This window comes from Leptopilina heterotoma, unplaced genomic scaffold (genome assembly GCF_015476425.1).
Source record: "Leptopilina heterotoma isolate Lh14 unplaced genomic scaffold, ASM1547642v1 Lhet_123, whole genome shotgun sequence".
NCBI classification, from domain to species: Eukaryota; Metazoa; Arthropoda; class Insecta; order Hymenoptera; family Figitidae; genus Leptopilina; species Leptopilina heterotoma.
Genome location: NW_025110842.1, coordinates 2,848,432 through 2,865,502, shown reverse-complemented (window position 1 = coordinate 2,865,502; position 17,071 = coordinate 2,848,432). Strand labels below are relative to the sequence as shown.

Sequence of the window (17,071 nt, the reverse complement as noted above, 5' to 3'; positions counted from 1 at the left end):
ACTATTTTTCTTCTTTTCTATTACTATGTTTGTCCATTTCTATCACTATCTTTATCCTTCTCTATCACTAAATATTTTTTTCTCTATCTCTCTCTATATTAAAAAAAAGAAAGAAAGAAAAGGAGAAAAAGTAGAATAATAGAAAAAGTGGAAAGAGAAAAAAATAGAAAAAGTAGAAAGAGAGCAAAGGAGTAAAAGTAGAGAGACAAAGTAGAAAAATATGAAAAGTAGGGAAAAAAAGGAGAAAAAGTAGAAAAATATTAGAAAGAGATAAAAATAGAAAAAGTAGAAAAGTAATAAAATAGAAAAAGAGACAAAGTAGAAAAATAGAAAATGTAGAAAGAGAAAGAAGGAGAAAAAGTCGAAAAATAATAAAATAAGAAAGAGAAGAAATAGAAAAAGTAGAAAGAGAGAATAATAAATAGAAAAAAGTAAAAAAAAAGTAGAAAGAGAGAAAAGGAGAAAAAGTTGGAAAATATAAAAAGTAGAAAGAGAAAAAAAGTAGAAAAATAGAAAAGGTAGAAAGAGAAAAAAGGAGAAAAATAATATAATAAGAAGAGAAAGAATAGAAAAAGTAGGAAAAGAGAAGAATAAATAGAAAAAAAATTAGAAAAAGTAGAAAGAGGGAAAATGTAGAAAAACAGAAAATGTAGAAAAAGAAGAAAGGAGAAAAAAGGAAAATAAGAAAGAGAAAAAATAGGAAAAGTAGAAAGAGAGAAGAATAAATAGAAAAAAGTAGAAAAAGTAGAAAGAGAGGAAAGGAGAAAAAGTAGAAAAATAGAAAAGATAGAAAGAGAAAGAAAGAGAAAAAGTAGCAAAATAAGAAAGAGAAAGAATAGAAAAAGTAGAAAGAGAGTAGTATAAATAGAAAAAAGTAGAAAAAGTAGATAGAGAGAAAATGTAGAAAGAGGAAAAAGGAGAATATGTAGACAAATAGTAAAATAAGAAAGAGAAAAAATGGAAAAAGTAGAAAGAGAGAAAAATTGAAAAAGTAGAAAGAGAAAAATGAGCTAAAATAGAAAGAGAGAAAAATAGACAGAGAAAAAAGTAGAAAAAGTAGAAAGAGAGAAAATGTAGAAAAACAGAAAATGTAGAAAGAGAAAAAAGGAGAATAATTAGACAAATAGAAAAATAAGAAAGAGAAAAAATGAAAAAAGTAGAAGGAGAGAAAAATTGAAAAAGTAGAAAGAGAGAAGAATAAATAGAAAAAAAGTAGAAAAAGAGAAAAGAAGAAAAAGTAGAAAAATATTAAAAGTAGAAAGAGAGAAAAAGTAGAAAAATAGAAAAGGTAGTAAGAGAAAGAAGTAGAAAAAGTAGAAAAATAATAAAATAAGAAAGAAAGAATAGAAAAAGTAGAAAGAGAGTAGTATAAATAGAAAAAAGTAGAAAAAGTAGATAGAGAGAAAATGTAGAAAGAGGAAAAAGGAGAATATGTAGACAAATAGTAAAATAAGAAAGAGAAAAAATGGAAAAAGTAGAAAGAGAAAAATTGTAAAAGTAGAAAGAGAAAAATGAGCTAAAATAGAAAGAGAGAAAAATAGACAGAGAAAAAAGTAGAAAAAGTAGATAGAGAGAAAAAGTAGTAAGAGAGAAAAATTGAAAAAGTAGAAAAAGAGAAATGGAGAAAATTTATAAAAATAGAAAATGTTGAAAGAGAAAAAAGGAGAAAAAGTAGCAAATTAGAAGAATAAGAAAGAGAAAAAATAGAAAAAGTAGAAAGAGAGAAAAATAGAAAGAGAAAAAAGTAGAAAGAGTAGAAAGAGAGAAAAGAGGAAAAAGTAGAAAGAAAGAAAAGGAGAAAAGTAGAGAAAGAAAAAGGAAAAAATAGAAATAGGAGAATAAGTAGAAAGAGAGAAAAATAGTTTTTTAAAGAGAAAAAAGTAAAAAATGTAGAAAGAGAGAAAAGGAGAAAAGGAGAAAAGGATAAAAAGTAGATAAATAGAAAAAGTAGAAAGAGAAAAAAGGAGAAAAAATAGAAAGAGAGAAAAATAGATAGAGAAAAAAGTAGAAAAAGTAGAGAGAGAGAAAAAGGAGAACGAAAGAAAAGGGGCGACAGAGATGGGGAGAATCCTGATAAAAGACCATTACGATTGGTAAACGAACATTAAAAATCAGTCACACCGATTTCTCCTCAATTGTCACTGTTCCTCGACAATATGTGTTAAACTATGCACTTAGATGTGAAATTGTACTTTGCGCTTCGTGATGTAATCGCCATTGTAAAAAAATCACAGAGAGAGAGAAAAAAAGACAGAAAGAAAGAGAAAAAAGAGAGAGAGAGAAATCTATGCGTATCCATAGAGGAGTTGCAAAGACCTTACTAACGGTCAATAACAGCGTTCATTGTTATTATAGTATTGGGTAATAACTATATCGTGACGGTCAATGACAATCAACTTTAATGGCCAACCGTTGACCCGACATCATTCAAATTGAAAATTCAATGAAAAATTTATTAGCCATATAATTTCTTTTTTTTTAATACATTTTTTCCCATGAGAATCATCATATTCTCTATACACATTTAGTAATTAATGATTCACGTTCGTAGAATGTGATAACACATCGTAAATGTCCGTTAAACACAGTAACAGTAGTTAACAGTTGGTAATTAGTCATAAAACACGATATTAGTCGTTAACTGTCGATAGAATACGATAAAAGATCGCAAACGACTCTAAAATAGCTAATAATGTGGTAAAATTTCGTAAAAACCGGTAATTTACTGTAAAAGGCGGTAACTACCGACAAAACATGATAATTGTTCTCGCAGACCGTAAATATATGCAGTAATGGACCGAAAAGATATACGGAGTTATACGGTGACTAGCGCAAATACAGGTTAAACTCATTAGTGAGCGGTAACTGTCGGTAAATATACGCAACAGTCGGTAAATATAATTAACCGTTGGTAAACATATGTAATGATCGGTAAGCATAAAACTGTAAATATACGCAACTGTTGGTAAATATGTGTAACTATCTATAAATGTACGTAACTGTCGGTAAATATACGCAAGAGTCGGTAAACATACGTAACAATCGGTAAGCATAAAACTGTAAATATACGTAACTGTTGGTAAATATATGTAACTATCTATAAATGTACGTAACTATCGGTAATTATACGTAAAGTTCAGTAAATATGAGTAACTACCGGTTAATATATTTTACTATCCGTAAATATACGTAATTGTCAGTAAATAGTAGTAAATATCCGTAAAAATACGTAACTGTTGATAAATGTAAGTAATTATTGGTAAATATACGTAATTATACGTAAATAAACTATTTACTATTTTTTATTATCGATTTGCCGCTATTATAAAGTTTTTCTCAGGAATAAAATTATTTTTTAAAAATTTTTAATATAAAATTTCGTTGCAAAAATTCAATTATTTTTATAATTAATAAAACTCATCGTAGAATTTCAATTATTTTTTAATACAATTTTAAATTTATTTCTCAAAAGATTCAATTATAATTCTTGAAAATTTTTTTTTAAATTCTTCAAAAGAATTCAATTATTTAAAAAAAATTTTTTGATATATTTCGTTTATTTAAATTTAATCTTTATTTTCAGTTAATTTTTAATTAAATTTCTTAAAAGAATTAAATTGTTTTCAAAAAATTTCAATAAAATTCTCTGTAAAAAGTCAATTATTTTTAATAAATTTTAAAAAAATTCTTTGTAGAGATAAATTTAAAAAAAATTTCAAATTACAACTATTTTCTATAACTATTTTAAAAAATTTCTCAAAAGAATAATTAAATTCATTAAAAAAAAATTAATAATAAAATTCGTAGGTCGTAGCAATAATTACTTTTCATAATTTATAAAATTCTTTAGAAAAATTCAATTATTCTTGGAAATTTTATTAAAATTATTCGAAAGAATCTAATTAAATTAAAAAAATTTTGAAAAAGTTATTTTATAAGTGTTCAATTTTAAGAAACATTCAATCATTCAATCAATTATTTACTTTTGTATTTAAATAATTGAATTCTCTCTTTAACTTTCTAATAAGACTTGATTTAAAATTGAATTTTCATTTAAAATTTTCGATAATAATTGAATATTTAGAAGCCCTGTTGCCTGAATTTTTAGAAATAATAAAATTTCAAAAGATTTTTAAATTGAAATCTTTAAAAATTTTAATTATCGTAAAACTGTAATAATATTTCAAATTTTCATTTTTTAGATATAAAATGATTAAAGTTTAGAATAATTTTATTGAAAAATTACAACAGCAAAATGATTAAATTTCGAAAGAATTTTAATTTTTAGAAATATTTATAAAGAAATTTTTTTCAATTTTTGGAAGATGATTTTTTAGAATTAGTTAAAATTCAAAGAAGCTTTCCATTGAAATTATTTAAAATATTTTAAATTCCTCTGGAAAAATAAATAGTTATTTGAATATTTATTTTAAAAAAAATTATTCAATTTTTGAATGTATAATTTAATTTAGAAATTATAAAAAAATTGAGTCGTCAAGTGTAATTTTTCGATATAGTTATTTTTTTACAGTTTTTTTCAGTCTTAAAGCTACTTTTTGATACTTTTTTTTACTATTAATTATTGAGTACAAAGCCTGTAAATTAACGTAAATGTATAGTAACAATCGTAAATATACGTAATTATCGTAAATATAAGCAAGAAATGGTAACAGGCGGTAAACAACGGTAAATATATGTAAATATACGTAAATATACGGTTATTATCGAAAATACAGGTAACTATCGAAAATATACGGGAACTAACGTAAATATAGTCAAATAATGGTAACGTACGATAAACACGGGTTAATATACGTAATTATACGTAAGTGTACAGTACATGCGTAAATATAAGGTAACTATCGCAAATATACGGCAACTAACATAAATATACATTACATATATGTAAATATACGGTAATTATAGGTAAATCAAAGTTATAGGGGGTAATTGACTGTATAACGCGCCAATAGATAGTAATTGAGGGTCAAACTTTGTAATAGTTGATAAATATTTACAAAATACGGTAAAAAATGGTAATTCTGGGTAAAACACGTTAATAATAGTAAATATCTGCAAAAACTGTAATAGTTGATAAATATCGAAAAAAACACAATAAGAAAGGGATAAAAATCGTCAAAAATGAACCAAAAACAAAATTTTTATATTTATATCTAAAAATTTTGTTTCAACTTCTTCTTTTTTGCTAAATAAATTAATTTGGGTTTTTCATTTTTTTTTTGGTTTATTCATCGACATATCATATATATATAAGTGGGAAGTTTGTTTAAATGCAGGAACTTATTTTTGGGTAGGTGTTGAGAAATGAGGAAGTAAAAACTTTTGCAATATTGACCTATCACACCCACGTAACAGGTATGCACAATTGCACATTGATCTTAACATACATACACTAATACAAACACACACACAAGCAGCATCCTCCAGCAAATGTTTTCACTTGATTTGCATAATAAGATTGTGGCAGCGAAAACAGGAAAATTTTTAGTATTTTCAAACTATTTCTTGCCTAGGTTGCATAATTTTAATGTCAATATTGTTCTTTATTCGATGTTTTGATGAAAAAGCGCTAAATATAGGATTTGAAAAATGATTTTTCGTTTTTTTTTGATTAAGGAGCAGGTGCGTCAAGTACATTTGACGGGAAAAAAAATTTAATCGAAAAGAATAATCAAATACGCTTTTGAAAAATGTATTTGGAGGAATTGTTTTTTTATATTTCTTTTGTAAATAATTGTTATTTAATACAAGTTGAGAATGCGTCATCCTATTGTTAATCTACTTTATGGTCTTTTTGTATAAGTAAAAATAAGGAATGGAGAATATGTCGTCACCGCATTAGAATTTCATTATAGTCGTATAACCCAAAGAAAAGAGAAAAAAAAAAATAATTTGATTCATACTTTTATTTTGTTGGTAATTTTTTTTCACAAATTTTTGTTCTCTCTCATTCTTATTTCGCATCTCTTATAAAAGCTAGGAATAATCTAGACGACGCGGGTCTTAATTTATGCCCGCTTCCTTTGTCGAGGAGTGAATGGAGGCGGAAAGCCAAGGCACTCGAAATTCCTTGCGAAAGAAATTGGTGATTTGTGGTGTGAAACGTGACACATTTATCTGATTTTATGCTTCCTTGGAATTGGACGGTGTTGAATCTATTCTATATATGCGCGATAGAGGCAAAACTATTCTGCGAACAGAAAAGACGAGAGAACAGACCTTTAAACCTTTCTCAAACCCGACTAACTCAAATCATTCTGGATCAGACTCGTCAAGGAGGAGGAAGAAGAAGAAGAAGAAGGTGGCGGCGGTTTGGTTTACACTAGAATCGGCGCCTGCAGTTTTCGAAGGGGGATTTGCGGTAAAGGAAGGATGGTCGTCATTCAGGATTAAGGGACACGTTTCTTGGACGATTTCTGCGCGTGTATTTCAAAATGTAGTCACGTAAATGTGCACGTGACACATTCACATGTATTTTAATCTATTCCTATACGGACACCAAAGTGTGTTGCGGGGGAGGAGGGGGACCACGAGGCTCTCTTTTCTTTCTTTCTTTTTTTCAACCGGGCATCAAGATCGCGAATTCTTTGAAATTTAAATGCGTTTTGAGTTTCAAATCCTCACCGAGTCGAATCGAACGATTACCATTCGCTTATACTCTTCAAAGTCAACATTTTAATGGCCCTTATTAATTTTTATTTTTCTTTCTCTTTTTTTCTAACCTTGAATTCTTAATCTTAACTTTCAAAAAAAAAAATTTTCAATTATTTTTAGGTTTGAAATTTCATCCGACTAATTACTTTACAAAAAAAAAAGTGCTTGAGAATCTTTTTAATTGGGACCGATTTCTACGCTTTTGAAAATAAGTCTGGTAAATATTTCAATGAAGTTATCCGAATATTAAGAAACCTTTAGAATCAAATCTCTAACGAAGTTTTTCAACTGAAGAAAACTTTATTCTTATCGCTGATGCGAAATGAATCTCAAAATAAAGTTAGCTAAATATTAAGAATCTTTTAGGGTTGTAGTCGATTAAGACATTTTCAAATGAAGTTATCCGAATAATAAGAATATTTTATTCGTATTGTTGACGAGAAATTATTCTCAATGAAGTTATCCGAATAATAAGAAAACTTTATTCGTATTGTTGAAGAGAAATTATTCTCATTGATGTTATCTGAATAATAAGAATATTTTATTCGTATTGTTGACGAGAAATTATTCTCAAATGAAGTTATCCGAATAATAAGAAAACTTTATTCGTATTGTTGAACAGAAATTATTCTCATTGATGTTATCTGAATAATAAGAATATTTTATTCTTAGTGTTGATAAAACGATGTCCAAGAAAATCTGTAACAGAAAAAAATTAGTTAACTTCAAGTCAAGGCGAATTAAAGAAAAAAATTCAAACTGAATGTTCTACTTACGTAAATAATATCAATAACACAGTTATCCAAATATTTAGCCAATTTTGTCCTTATCGGCGATAAGAAATGAATCTCGAAATGAAGTTATCAAAATATTAAGAAACTTTTATCCGTGTCGAGAATAAGAATCGCAGTGGGGAATTTTCATCCCCTTCCATGTCCACGAAGCCTCCATGAAAATCTGTAACAAAGAAAATTATATTTTATTTCAATTTTAAAAAAAGCGAAATTAATAAAGAATACGAAAATCCAAACTGAATGTTATATACTTACCCAAAAATAATATTGATTATTATCAATTTGCCTTGAAAACCTTGAGACACGTACTGATGTCTTTTTTTTAAAAATATCCTTTTTCCAGAATACATAACACACACTTTATTTTGTTTTCGTAGCGAGAAATTTCTCAACATCTGAAACAAAATATTACGCATCTATACATATATATATGACAAGTAAAAAAAAGAGAGAGAAGACAAATTTTTGTTTTAACAAAATATCACTCGTGCACCAATTTCAAATGCGTAGAAAATAACAAATCTGTCTACTCTCATTCTCTATCTCTCTTTTTCTCATTCTCAAGAAACCCATGCGCAACAAGTAAAATTTATCGCAGAAAAGAAAGGTTAATACTCACCAATAAATCGATGCCTGTGCCAAGAGTTGAGCCACAAAAAAAAAAAAGAAAAACGAAGAAGTAGTCGCGTTGCTTAGAACGGAATAATTTATCTCTGGCAGGGGGAAATAATAAAAAATAAACTTCATCAATGTCCCAAAAAGAAAATTGCTCCTTTAAAAGAAAAATTAAAAATTCTTCTTCTTCTTCTTGTTTTTATAGATGTTGACATCGCACAAGATCTTCCGGCACAATTGTCCTTGGAGGAGGAGGAACGAAGTCTGAAACGTAAGATTTCACAATCAATTAATTTTATCTTGATATTTTTCCTTTAAAGTCGAAACTTGTAGATTGTTAATGTATATGCCTTACAAATAGTTAATATATAGCATACCTATGTATATAGTCAATATACATAGTTATATACATAGTTAACTATATATATATAGTTAAACGTTCGAACCATTCAAAAACAAGTAAACAAGTCTATATCTCGCATCAAAACTGGAACTTGAATATTAAAATGCTAACTCCCCTTGTTATCTTTAAAGTGTAGTTTACAAAGTAGACGTTCTTGTTATGCAAAGCAATGCAATTTGACGGCGCCACTCATAAAGAAATTATTTACATTCTCTGTTGTCGTTACAAATTTTTTTCTCTTATCCATTTGGGATAGGTCAGTGGCTTGAGATCTTTAACCTCTCCAGTTCATTACAATACTTACGAATAAGAATCACTCACTCAAATCTAGACATACTTCTCCAAATACTATTCATATTTTTCATATTCTTACATAACGAACATTTTTTACAACCACTTTTGATAATTTAACACACTTTAATACAAATTAGTAAAAAATGGTGAAAATCATCTGTTTGTGGAGGTTATAGAGCAGAGAGCAGAACTGGGTAGTTAACGTGGGGGAAAAAAGATACTTGTTTCTGATTGGCTTATACAAATGAAGGTAACCAATCGGAGTTCATCGATTTTTGACACGAACTTTATTGTGCTTTGGCCTTTAATGTTTTAGGTTATTTTACAATTGAGATCGCGAACGTGATACAGGTGATAGAAAAGGAGACAAATACATTCCTGTCCTTTTCTAATGCATTACGTTCGTGAATCTATTTTGTTGAAGTTATCCGAATAATAAGAAACCTTTATCCCTAGTGCAATTGAAACTGAAAATCATACTCACCAAATTATTTCAATACTGAAGTTTATCCGAATATTAAGAAACTTATTCCTAGTGTTGATGAAACGATTTCCATGAAAGTCTCTGTAACAGAAAAAATAGTCAAGTCGAATCAAAAAAATATATTTGTCTCCTAAAAATAAAAATTCTCACCTCGTCAATTTTTGCAGAATTTGGAACCCTTCTCACTGGTCGAACGAGTCAAATGCTAAAACGTGAGGACTTCGGCAAAAAATCATCATCCACGACAAATTTCGACAACGTCTCCAACTATATTGCAACCGGTCGTTTTATATTCCACAGAAAAAATCTCTACTATTCGTTTGCCTTCACGGGAATAACTCCCCGACCAAGGATACTTCAATTCCTCGACATCAGCGGTAACATTCTCGAGGAGCAGACACTGGATCCAATTGGTGGCGTCTATCAGAATGCAACTGGTAAATTATGCGGTGTTTGGCGACGTGTTGCACGCGATTATCGAAAATTCCTAAGAGAGGAACGTCTATTCGTGAGTCTCACTTGGGAAACGACGTCCACGTTAAATGGTCGTCTATCGAGGTATCGCGCCCTCTCCACGGAGCAATTCAGTTCACTCCTCGAACCATCGTTGGGTGTCGATCGTGCCGCAATGTCTGGTTCAGGTGCCACTGCGATAGTCTCGGCGACTTCTTTCATCTCCACTCCTTCGGTTCATATCTCGTTGATTTTTAATGGTCTATTCTTGCCCAGCGATATTGTGGATGTTCCGATTGTTGTTCAGCTGGAGCACGCGGAGAAGAATCATGTGGTGTTGAGAGAGGAGACTATTGTTAAGAAACCATCGAATGAACTGAATACTGGAGAGGTGAGGGGGACAATATCGGTGACGGATTTGAGGTTGCTTTCTAGGGGAAAGCTCACCATCAGCATTATGTCGAAGAGAGATCCAGAGGCTTTGAAATTGTCCGGGTCGGTGTCGCCGAGGGTTAGTTGTGATATGTATCAGGCTTTGTTGACTACTGAGGTTGGTAGTCGGAGTGCTTCGGGTTTGGGTTGGGCGTTTTTGGATCGATATGGGGCACTTAGGTATGGTTTCGAGGTTCTGGGTATGGAGAACGATCTTCCGGTTACGCTGACTCTTGTTGATGAGAGCGGAAAGAAGAGGCAGGAAGTTGAGGACTTGACGCCTTCGCTGATTGGTGGACTCGCGAATGGTACACTCGAGAGACCTGGACCTAGACTTTTGGAGCCGTTACTTAATGGAGATCTTGCTGTAGTAGCTGCTTCTCTTCAAAAATCGGGAGCTAATCTGAAGGGACGTTTGGTCGCTAGACCAGTCGCCGACGCTAGGGACACGGCAGGTCCTGTCCTCTTGCGTAGGGTCGATCACGATATGAGTCATTCGAAGGTAAGTTTTGTTCTCGCCCTTGGAAGTAAACTCTAAGATTTATTTGGACCCAAAGATTTATTAAAACCCTAAGGTTTATGGAGACCCAAAGGTTTACTAAACCCTTAGGTTTATGGAGACCCAAAGGTTTTCTAAATCCTAAGGTTTATGGAGACTCAAAGGTTAATAGAGACCCAAAGGTTTATCGAACCACCTAAGGTTTATTAAAACCCAAAGGTTTATCGAACCCCTAAAGTTTATTGAACCCCCAAGATTTATCTACAACTTACCTCTAATTTCAGGAATCGAACCAAGTTCCAGTCGGTTTGGTCTGGGCGTCAGTCGATCCCGACTGTACCCTCCACTACGAATTGGAAATTTCCGGACTCCCAAGCGATCAGGACACCAGGAGTCTAAGGCTCTATTTAGAGACAATGCCGGTCCTGGCGCAAGGCGCTCCAGTTTCCAGAAGACTTTTGGAAGAATTCACAGGTTCCGTTTTGGAGGGTTCGGTCGCTGGTTTATCGCCGGTTGAACTCTATCGCATAGAGTCCGGAATCGGATTCCTCGAGGTCACCAATAATCAGTCGGTTAAACTCCTAAAGGCTCCGTTTAAAACCAGGGCACCTTTGAGCTGTCTGCCGCACTATGCGGACAATGATGTGGCATCGGTGGTGGCTTATAATCTCCAACCGCCTCAATCCGATTTAGAAGTGACGGCATGTTTCCATGAAACCAGGTTCTATGAAGAGGGGACACAATGGACGTCGAGTTCTGATCCCTGCTCCATGTGCCACTGTCACAGAGGATTGGCCCACTGTGATCCAGTTCCTTGTCCGGTTCTGCAGTGTGCTGTTGGAAAACAGATGAAGGCGCCTGGGAATTGTTGTCCTATTTGTTCCGGTGGGTATCTAATGAACCCTTTGCTTTATAAATCCTGTTTTTAGTAGCTTTCAAGTAGAATTTGCTAAATTAGCCCAAAGTTTATATTTTGTTTTTAACCGAAATCGGTGACAAATTCCAATTTTACAATGAGTTCCAATTCCACAGTGTCGAAGCTAAATGATGACAATACAACAATTTCCTTGACTAAGGGATGCACACTCGCTGGACAATTTCATCTAGCCGGATCCTCTTGGCATCCTTACCTACCACCGAATGGATTCGATACCTGCGCTCTCTGCACTTGTGATGTAAGTATCTGACTATAGTTTCGCACTAACTTTTTTTTTAAAAATTGCGTTCTTTCTTTCAAATTAGATCATGACACTACAAGTGAGATGTCCACGGGTACAGTGTCCTCCACTGGACTGTGACGAGAAAGAGGCGTTTCGACCGGAGAAGAAGGCCTGCTGTAGACAATGTCCGGTTGTTAATGTAACATACGCAAATGGTACTGAGAGTCAACTTCCTCGCGATCAAGCAGCTTTATCGACGCGCCGCACATCGGAGGAGATTCTCGCTTCCGGTGGTTGCAAATACCCAGTCGGCGGTCCTTACGAGAACGGAAGGGAGTGGCATCCACGAATCCATTCTCATGGAGAGATGAAGTGCGTCAAGTGCCGTTGCAAGGTAATTAAGCAAATTTAATTCAGTTCTAACCTTAAAAAAAGTATTTTCAATTGGGGACTTTCTTATATTTGTGAAATTGGTTCTTTGCAAAACTTTTAGTTCCGTCTTTGATGAGACATTACTCTCAAATGAAGTTATCCGAATAATAAGAATATTTTATTCGTAATGTTGATTGGAAGTAATTCTTAATGAACTTACCCGAATATCAAGTATATTCGAATATTAGGAATGTTTCATTTCTATTGTTAGTGAGAAATTGTTCTCATTGAAGTTATCCGAATAATAAGAAAACTTTATTCCTAGTTCAATTCAAACTCGACGTTATACTTACCCAACAGTAATAATTTCAATACTGAAGTTATCCAAATATTAAAAAACCTTTATCCCTAGTGTTGATAAATCCAAGTCCACAAGAATCTGTAACAGAAAAAATGGTTAATGTCACGTGAAAAATAATAATAATACACATGAAAGTGAATCAATAAAAAATGAGATTGTAACTCAAAGCTCAATATTCACCGAAAATACTAACCTTAACAATGAAGTTTTCCGAATTTTAAGAATATTTCTTCCCCAGAACGGTGACATTCGCTGTGATCGTAAACGATGTCCGCGATCAGTGTGCAATTCAATTGCCCACCAGATCAGACGGGGTGAACGTCCCATGGATGACTGTTGCACTTATCAGTGTCGTCGAGCAAGGCGACATCATCGTAACAATCATCACTCGTCAAAGCACGCAGTGGCACTACGTGGACTCAGCTGATTTGTCACTCCCGCCAACTCGAGTGCACCGTCGAGGTTATGTGTCCTATTTTCTCTTCACGATATGACACACGTAAATTTACAAATATCGATAGATCGAACGTAAAAATCGATTACTATCGACAGTGTCGCAGGTCACTTTAACTATCACTATATTCAACATTTGGGGTTTTTTTAATTGACAATTTTAAATTACAATAGTAATCCATCTGCGGTTGATAATGACAATCAATGTTTACGGTTCCATTCGTCAAGAACTAAAACATTATCTGCCGGAGTATTTCGAAATTGTAATCGTACCGTAACAATTTGTGTACACACACTGCAGTCTGCCCAGTAAAAAAAAACTAATTCAAATGAATTGAAACGAATTAACATTTTTGGTAGGCTCCAATTCGTATTTGTCACAAAGCGGGATTCACTCAAGCTCTTTGTATATTCAATTGAATTTAATTCAATATGTACCAATTTGTCCAAACGAATTCGCATTCGAAAGAAATGGCCAAGGAATGCATTGAATTCGTGCTAACGAATTGAAAAAAATTAAAGGCTCAAAACTTGTCCAGTGAATTGGTACGGATAGAAGGTTCGGAAGTTCAATACAGTTTCACGAATTCAGGAAAATTGCATCATGGCTCCAATTCGTATTTGTCACAAAGCGGGATTCACGAAAGCTCTTTGTGAATTCTTTTTAATTCATTTCAATTAGTTTTCGTTTACTGGGTGTTGATGACCGGTTTCCTAGTGGTAACAAAGAGAAAAATAATACTTGTCTTCCGAACAATAAAAATCGTAGACAGAATTGTAGTGTGAATCTACCTTTAAGAATTAGTCTCTCTAGAGAAAAGAGAGAGGGAGCGTCGAAGAGAAAGTGCGATGATAATAATTTCTCGCAAACTACTCTCCGTGTTACCCGAAAGCCAAAGAAGACTGAAGAACCAAGATGGCGTCATTGGTTCTTACATAAAAAGCCATTGTTTAATCGTATACACTATTATCTATATATATATATGTATATTCAAATCGCGATGCAAATCAGTGAAAATTCTAACCTGAAAAATACTCGATACAGAACACGAAAGCTTAGCATTTAAAAATATTTAGCGCTCTTTTTTATATTCTCTATATATGTATTAAATAAAAATGTCAATTTAAAGAGCTGACAGTGTCACACTGACTGTTTTTCAGGTTATGTGTTCTTGAATTGGTTGGGATTAAAGGCCAAGAGAAAGTTAAGGCCTAAGCACAATGAAACCTTGAATTGGAAATTTTTTTATTAGAAAGAGAAGGATGTACATATATGTCTTTCTTTCTCTCTCTCTCTCGTTCTCGGAATTTACGATTCGATTTACAATTTTAAGATTAAAGACCAACGAGACGCATGAGATAGAAAAGGACATTAACATATCTCTGTCCTTTTTTTAACTTAGGCTTTGCGTTCGCAAAGTTGTGAATAAGCCTTTAAGGTTTCATTGTGCTTTGGCCTTTACTCTGATATAAAGTATAGAGTAAGATAGAAGACAACAAATGTGTCTCTTTCTTTTGTCTATCTCACATTCTGCATTCATTGCAGAGATCTTAAAATTCTTTAAGGTCAATACACAATCAAATTTTCGATTTTCTATCTAAAAGTGCTTTGGCCTTTATTCTAACCACTGAAATTAACTTCCCAAGTGCGCCACTAATGAAATTTGCAATTTTTTTGACAACTGCCCAACCTTGCTAATTGAAAATTTCATACAGCAACCAACCCAGGACTGGGAAGTTGAGAAAAGTAGAAATTTTTTTCTAGCAGGGTTGGACAGTTGACAAAAAAGGATAAAAATTTCTTTTGTCAGGGCTGGGAAGTTGAGAAAAGGAAAATGTTTATTCTAACAGGGTTGGACAGTTGTCAAAAAAGGATAAAACTTTCTTTTGTCAGTGCTGGGAAGTTGAGAAAAAGTAAAAAATTTCTTTGAGCAGGGTTGGATAGTTGAACAAAAAAATAAAAAATGCGCATTTGTCTAGTGGCGCACCTAGGAAGTTACCATCGAAACCCAGTGATGGGAATGTCAATAAGTAAAAAAAAATATACATGTCAATTTCGATATTTTTTCTAAAACTGTACTACAGTATTTATCAAAATAGAATTTTAAAAAAATAACCGAAAATATCAAATGTGACAAAATATCCCGATTATTATAAAATAATAATAATATAATTGTCTGATTTGCATCCGATATTAAAATTCGCCCAATTCATCGCTTTTTCATGAGCATTAATTATTATTTTTTTCTAGCCATTTAAGATTAACTTATATATAATATTTAGACCATATTTTGATATATTAAACTCCAATTATTTCAAAAATTCATATGAATTCAAAAAAATGTTATAACAATTGAAAAATCATTTTTTTGGTTATGTATAAAAATTGGAGGTTATGTATCAAAAGAAAAATAATAATTTAAACAAAAAAGAATGAACAATCAAAACTCAATGAAATTCTAATTGTTATTGTGACAATAATAATAATTATTATTAGCTAATTTAGATAACCTGTTTATAATAATATGTAAAATTGTCAAATGAAATGAACACGGAAAAAAGAGAAGAAGAGGGAAGGGGGATTAAAGAGCAAGGTAGAGCAGGTAATGAAAAATGACGTTAATGTGCGATGAACGTATTTTGCGTGCGTTAAGGTTAGATTAACGTTTGATGGTAAAACAGAGGGTAAAACTTGTAGAAAATATAATGGTGACACTACAATGGAATTCTAGGAAAGTTACTTCCCAAATGTGACACTTGTCAACTATCCAACCTTGCGAGGCAAAATTTTCAATTTTTTTTTATTAACTACCTATCCGTGTTAAATAAGATTTTCAACTCTTTCGTCAACTACCCAACCTTGTGAGTTAAAATTTTTTAACTGTCTCGTCAACTACCCAACCCTGTAGAATAAAATTTTTAACTATCTTGTCCACTACCCAACCTTGTAGGATAAATTTTTTAACTCTTGTCAACTACTTAACCTTAAATTTTTCAACTCTGTTGTCAACTACCCAACCCTGCAAAGTGGAATTTTTAACTTTTTGGTCAACTGCCCGAAATTATAAAATAAAAATTCTAAACAAAAAGAAATGTTAAATCATAAAATTGTAAATTTTAAAAATAAGATAGAGTTTCGAAGTGTTTCTCTAACAAGGTTAGGCAGTTGACAAAAAAATAGAAAATTTTATTAAGCAGGGTTGAGTTGTTGACAAAAAGTTGAAAAATTTCATTGAGCAGAGTTGGGCAGTTGGCAAAAAAGTAGGAAAATTTCATTCAGGGTTGAATTGTTGACAAAAAGTTAAGCATTTCATTGAGCATTTCATTTCGTTGGGCAGTTGACAAAAGGTTAAAAATTTCATTCTCCAGGGTTGGGTAGTTGATAAAGAAATAAAAATTTCAATCGCCATGGTTGGGTAGTTGAAAAAAGTTAAGAATTCCATTTAGCAAGGTAGGCAGTTGGCAATAAGTTAGAAATTTCATATAACAGGGTTGGGCAGTTGGCAAAAACAACAATTTTTACCCTCAAAAGGAAATTTTGCACATTTCTCTTTTAAAATGTGTCAAAAGTGTCTCTTTTAAAAAAAGGCGCGGATTTTTACGTGAGTAAAAGGCATTTCTTATTGAAGAAAGTTATGCGTAATGTTTAATATTTTTTTAATGATAATAATTTTTTTTAAATAATTTTTTAAAATAATTTTTTAAATAATTTTTTTTCAATAATTTTTTTTTTTAATAATATTAATGATAATAAGAATAATTTTTTAAATAATAATAATGATAATAATAATTTTTTAATAACAAGCAGGATTTTTTTTTAAATAATAGGAAATTATTTTTTATACTGTTTAGTTGTTTGATTATTTATTTATTTGAGAATGTTTTTTTTCTTAATATACGTAAGGGAATGCTCTTAAAATAAAAAGAAAAAAAATGAAATGATAGGGGAAAATAGTTTGCTTTCTTAAAAGTTCGCTGCCTAGTCAATTTTATGTATGAAGAGAAAAAATTTAATTTTTTTTTTTATTTAAATAATAAATTTGAGAAGCGTTAGATATTTTTCCCCCTTTGTAAAA

The 17,071-nt window shown here is 31.6% G+C and overlaps 1 protein-coding gene across 9 annotated transcripts in view; it reads left to right on the top strand.

Annotated features, from left to right (window-relative positions):
• LOC122512669 (dorsal-ventral patterning protein Sog) overlaps window positions 1-13,418 on the top strand; it is a 223,569-nt gene extending 210,151 nt beyond the window's left edge. For all 9 annotated transcript variants that reach the window (XM_043628645.1, XM_043628646.1, XM_043628644.1 and 6 more), the window contains 6 exons: window positions 8,290-8,355; window positions 9,433-10,652; window positions 10,934-11,534; window positions 11,682-11,824; window positions 11,892-12,203; window positions 12,781-13,418. In XM_043628645.1, coding sequence (XP_043484580.1) covers window positions 8,290-8,355; window positions 9,433-10,652; window positions 10,934-11,534; window positions 11,682-11,824; window positions 11,892-12,203; window positions 12,781-12,969 — 2,531 coding nt within the window. In that variant the 3' untranslated portion in view covers window positions 12,970-13,418. The remainder of the gene's footprint in view (window positions 1-8,289; window positions 8,356-9,432; window positions 10,653-10,933; window positions 11,535-11,681; window positions 11,825-11,891; window positions 12,204-12,780) is intronic.
• The last annotated feature ends 3,653 nt before the right edge of the window (window positions 13,419-17,071 follow it).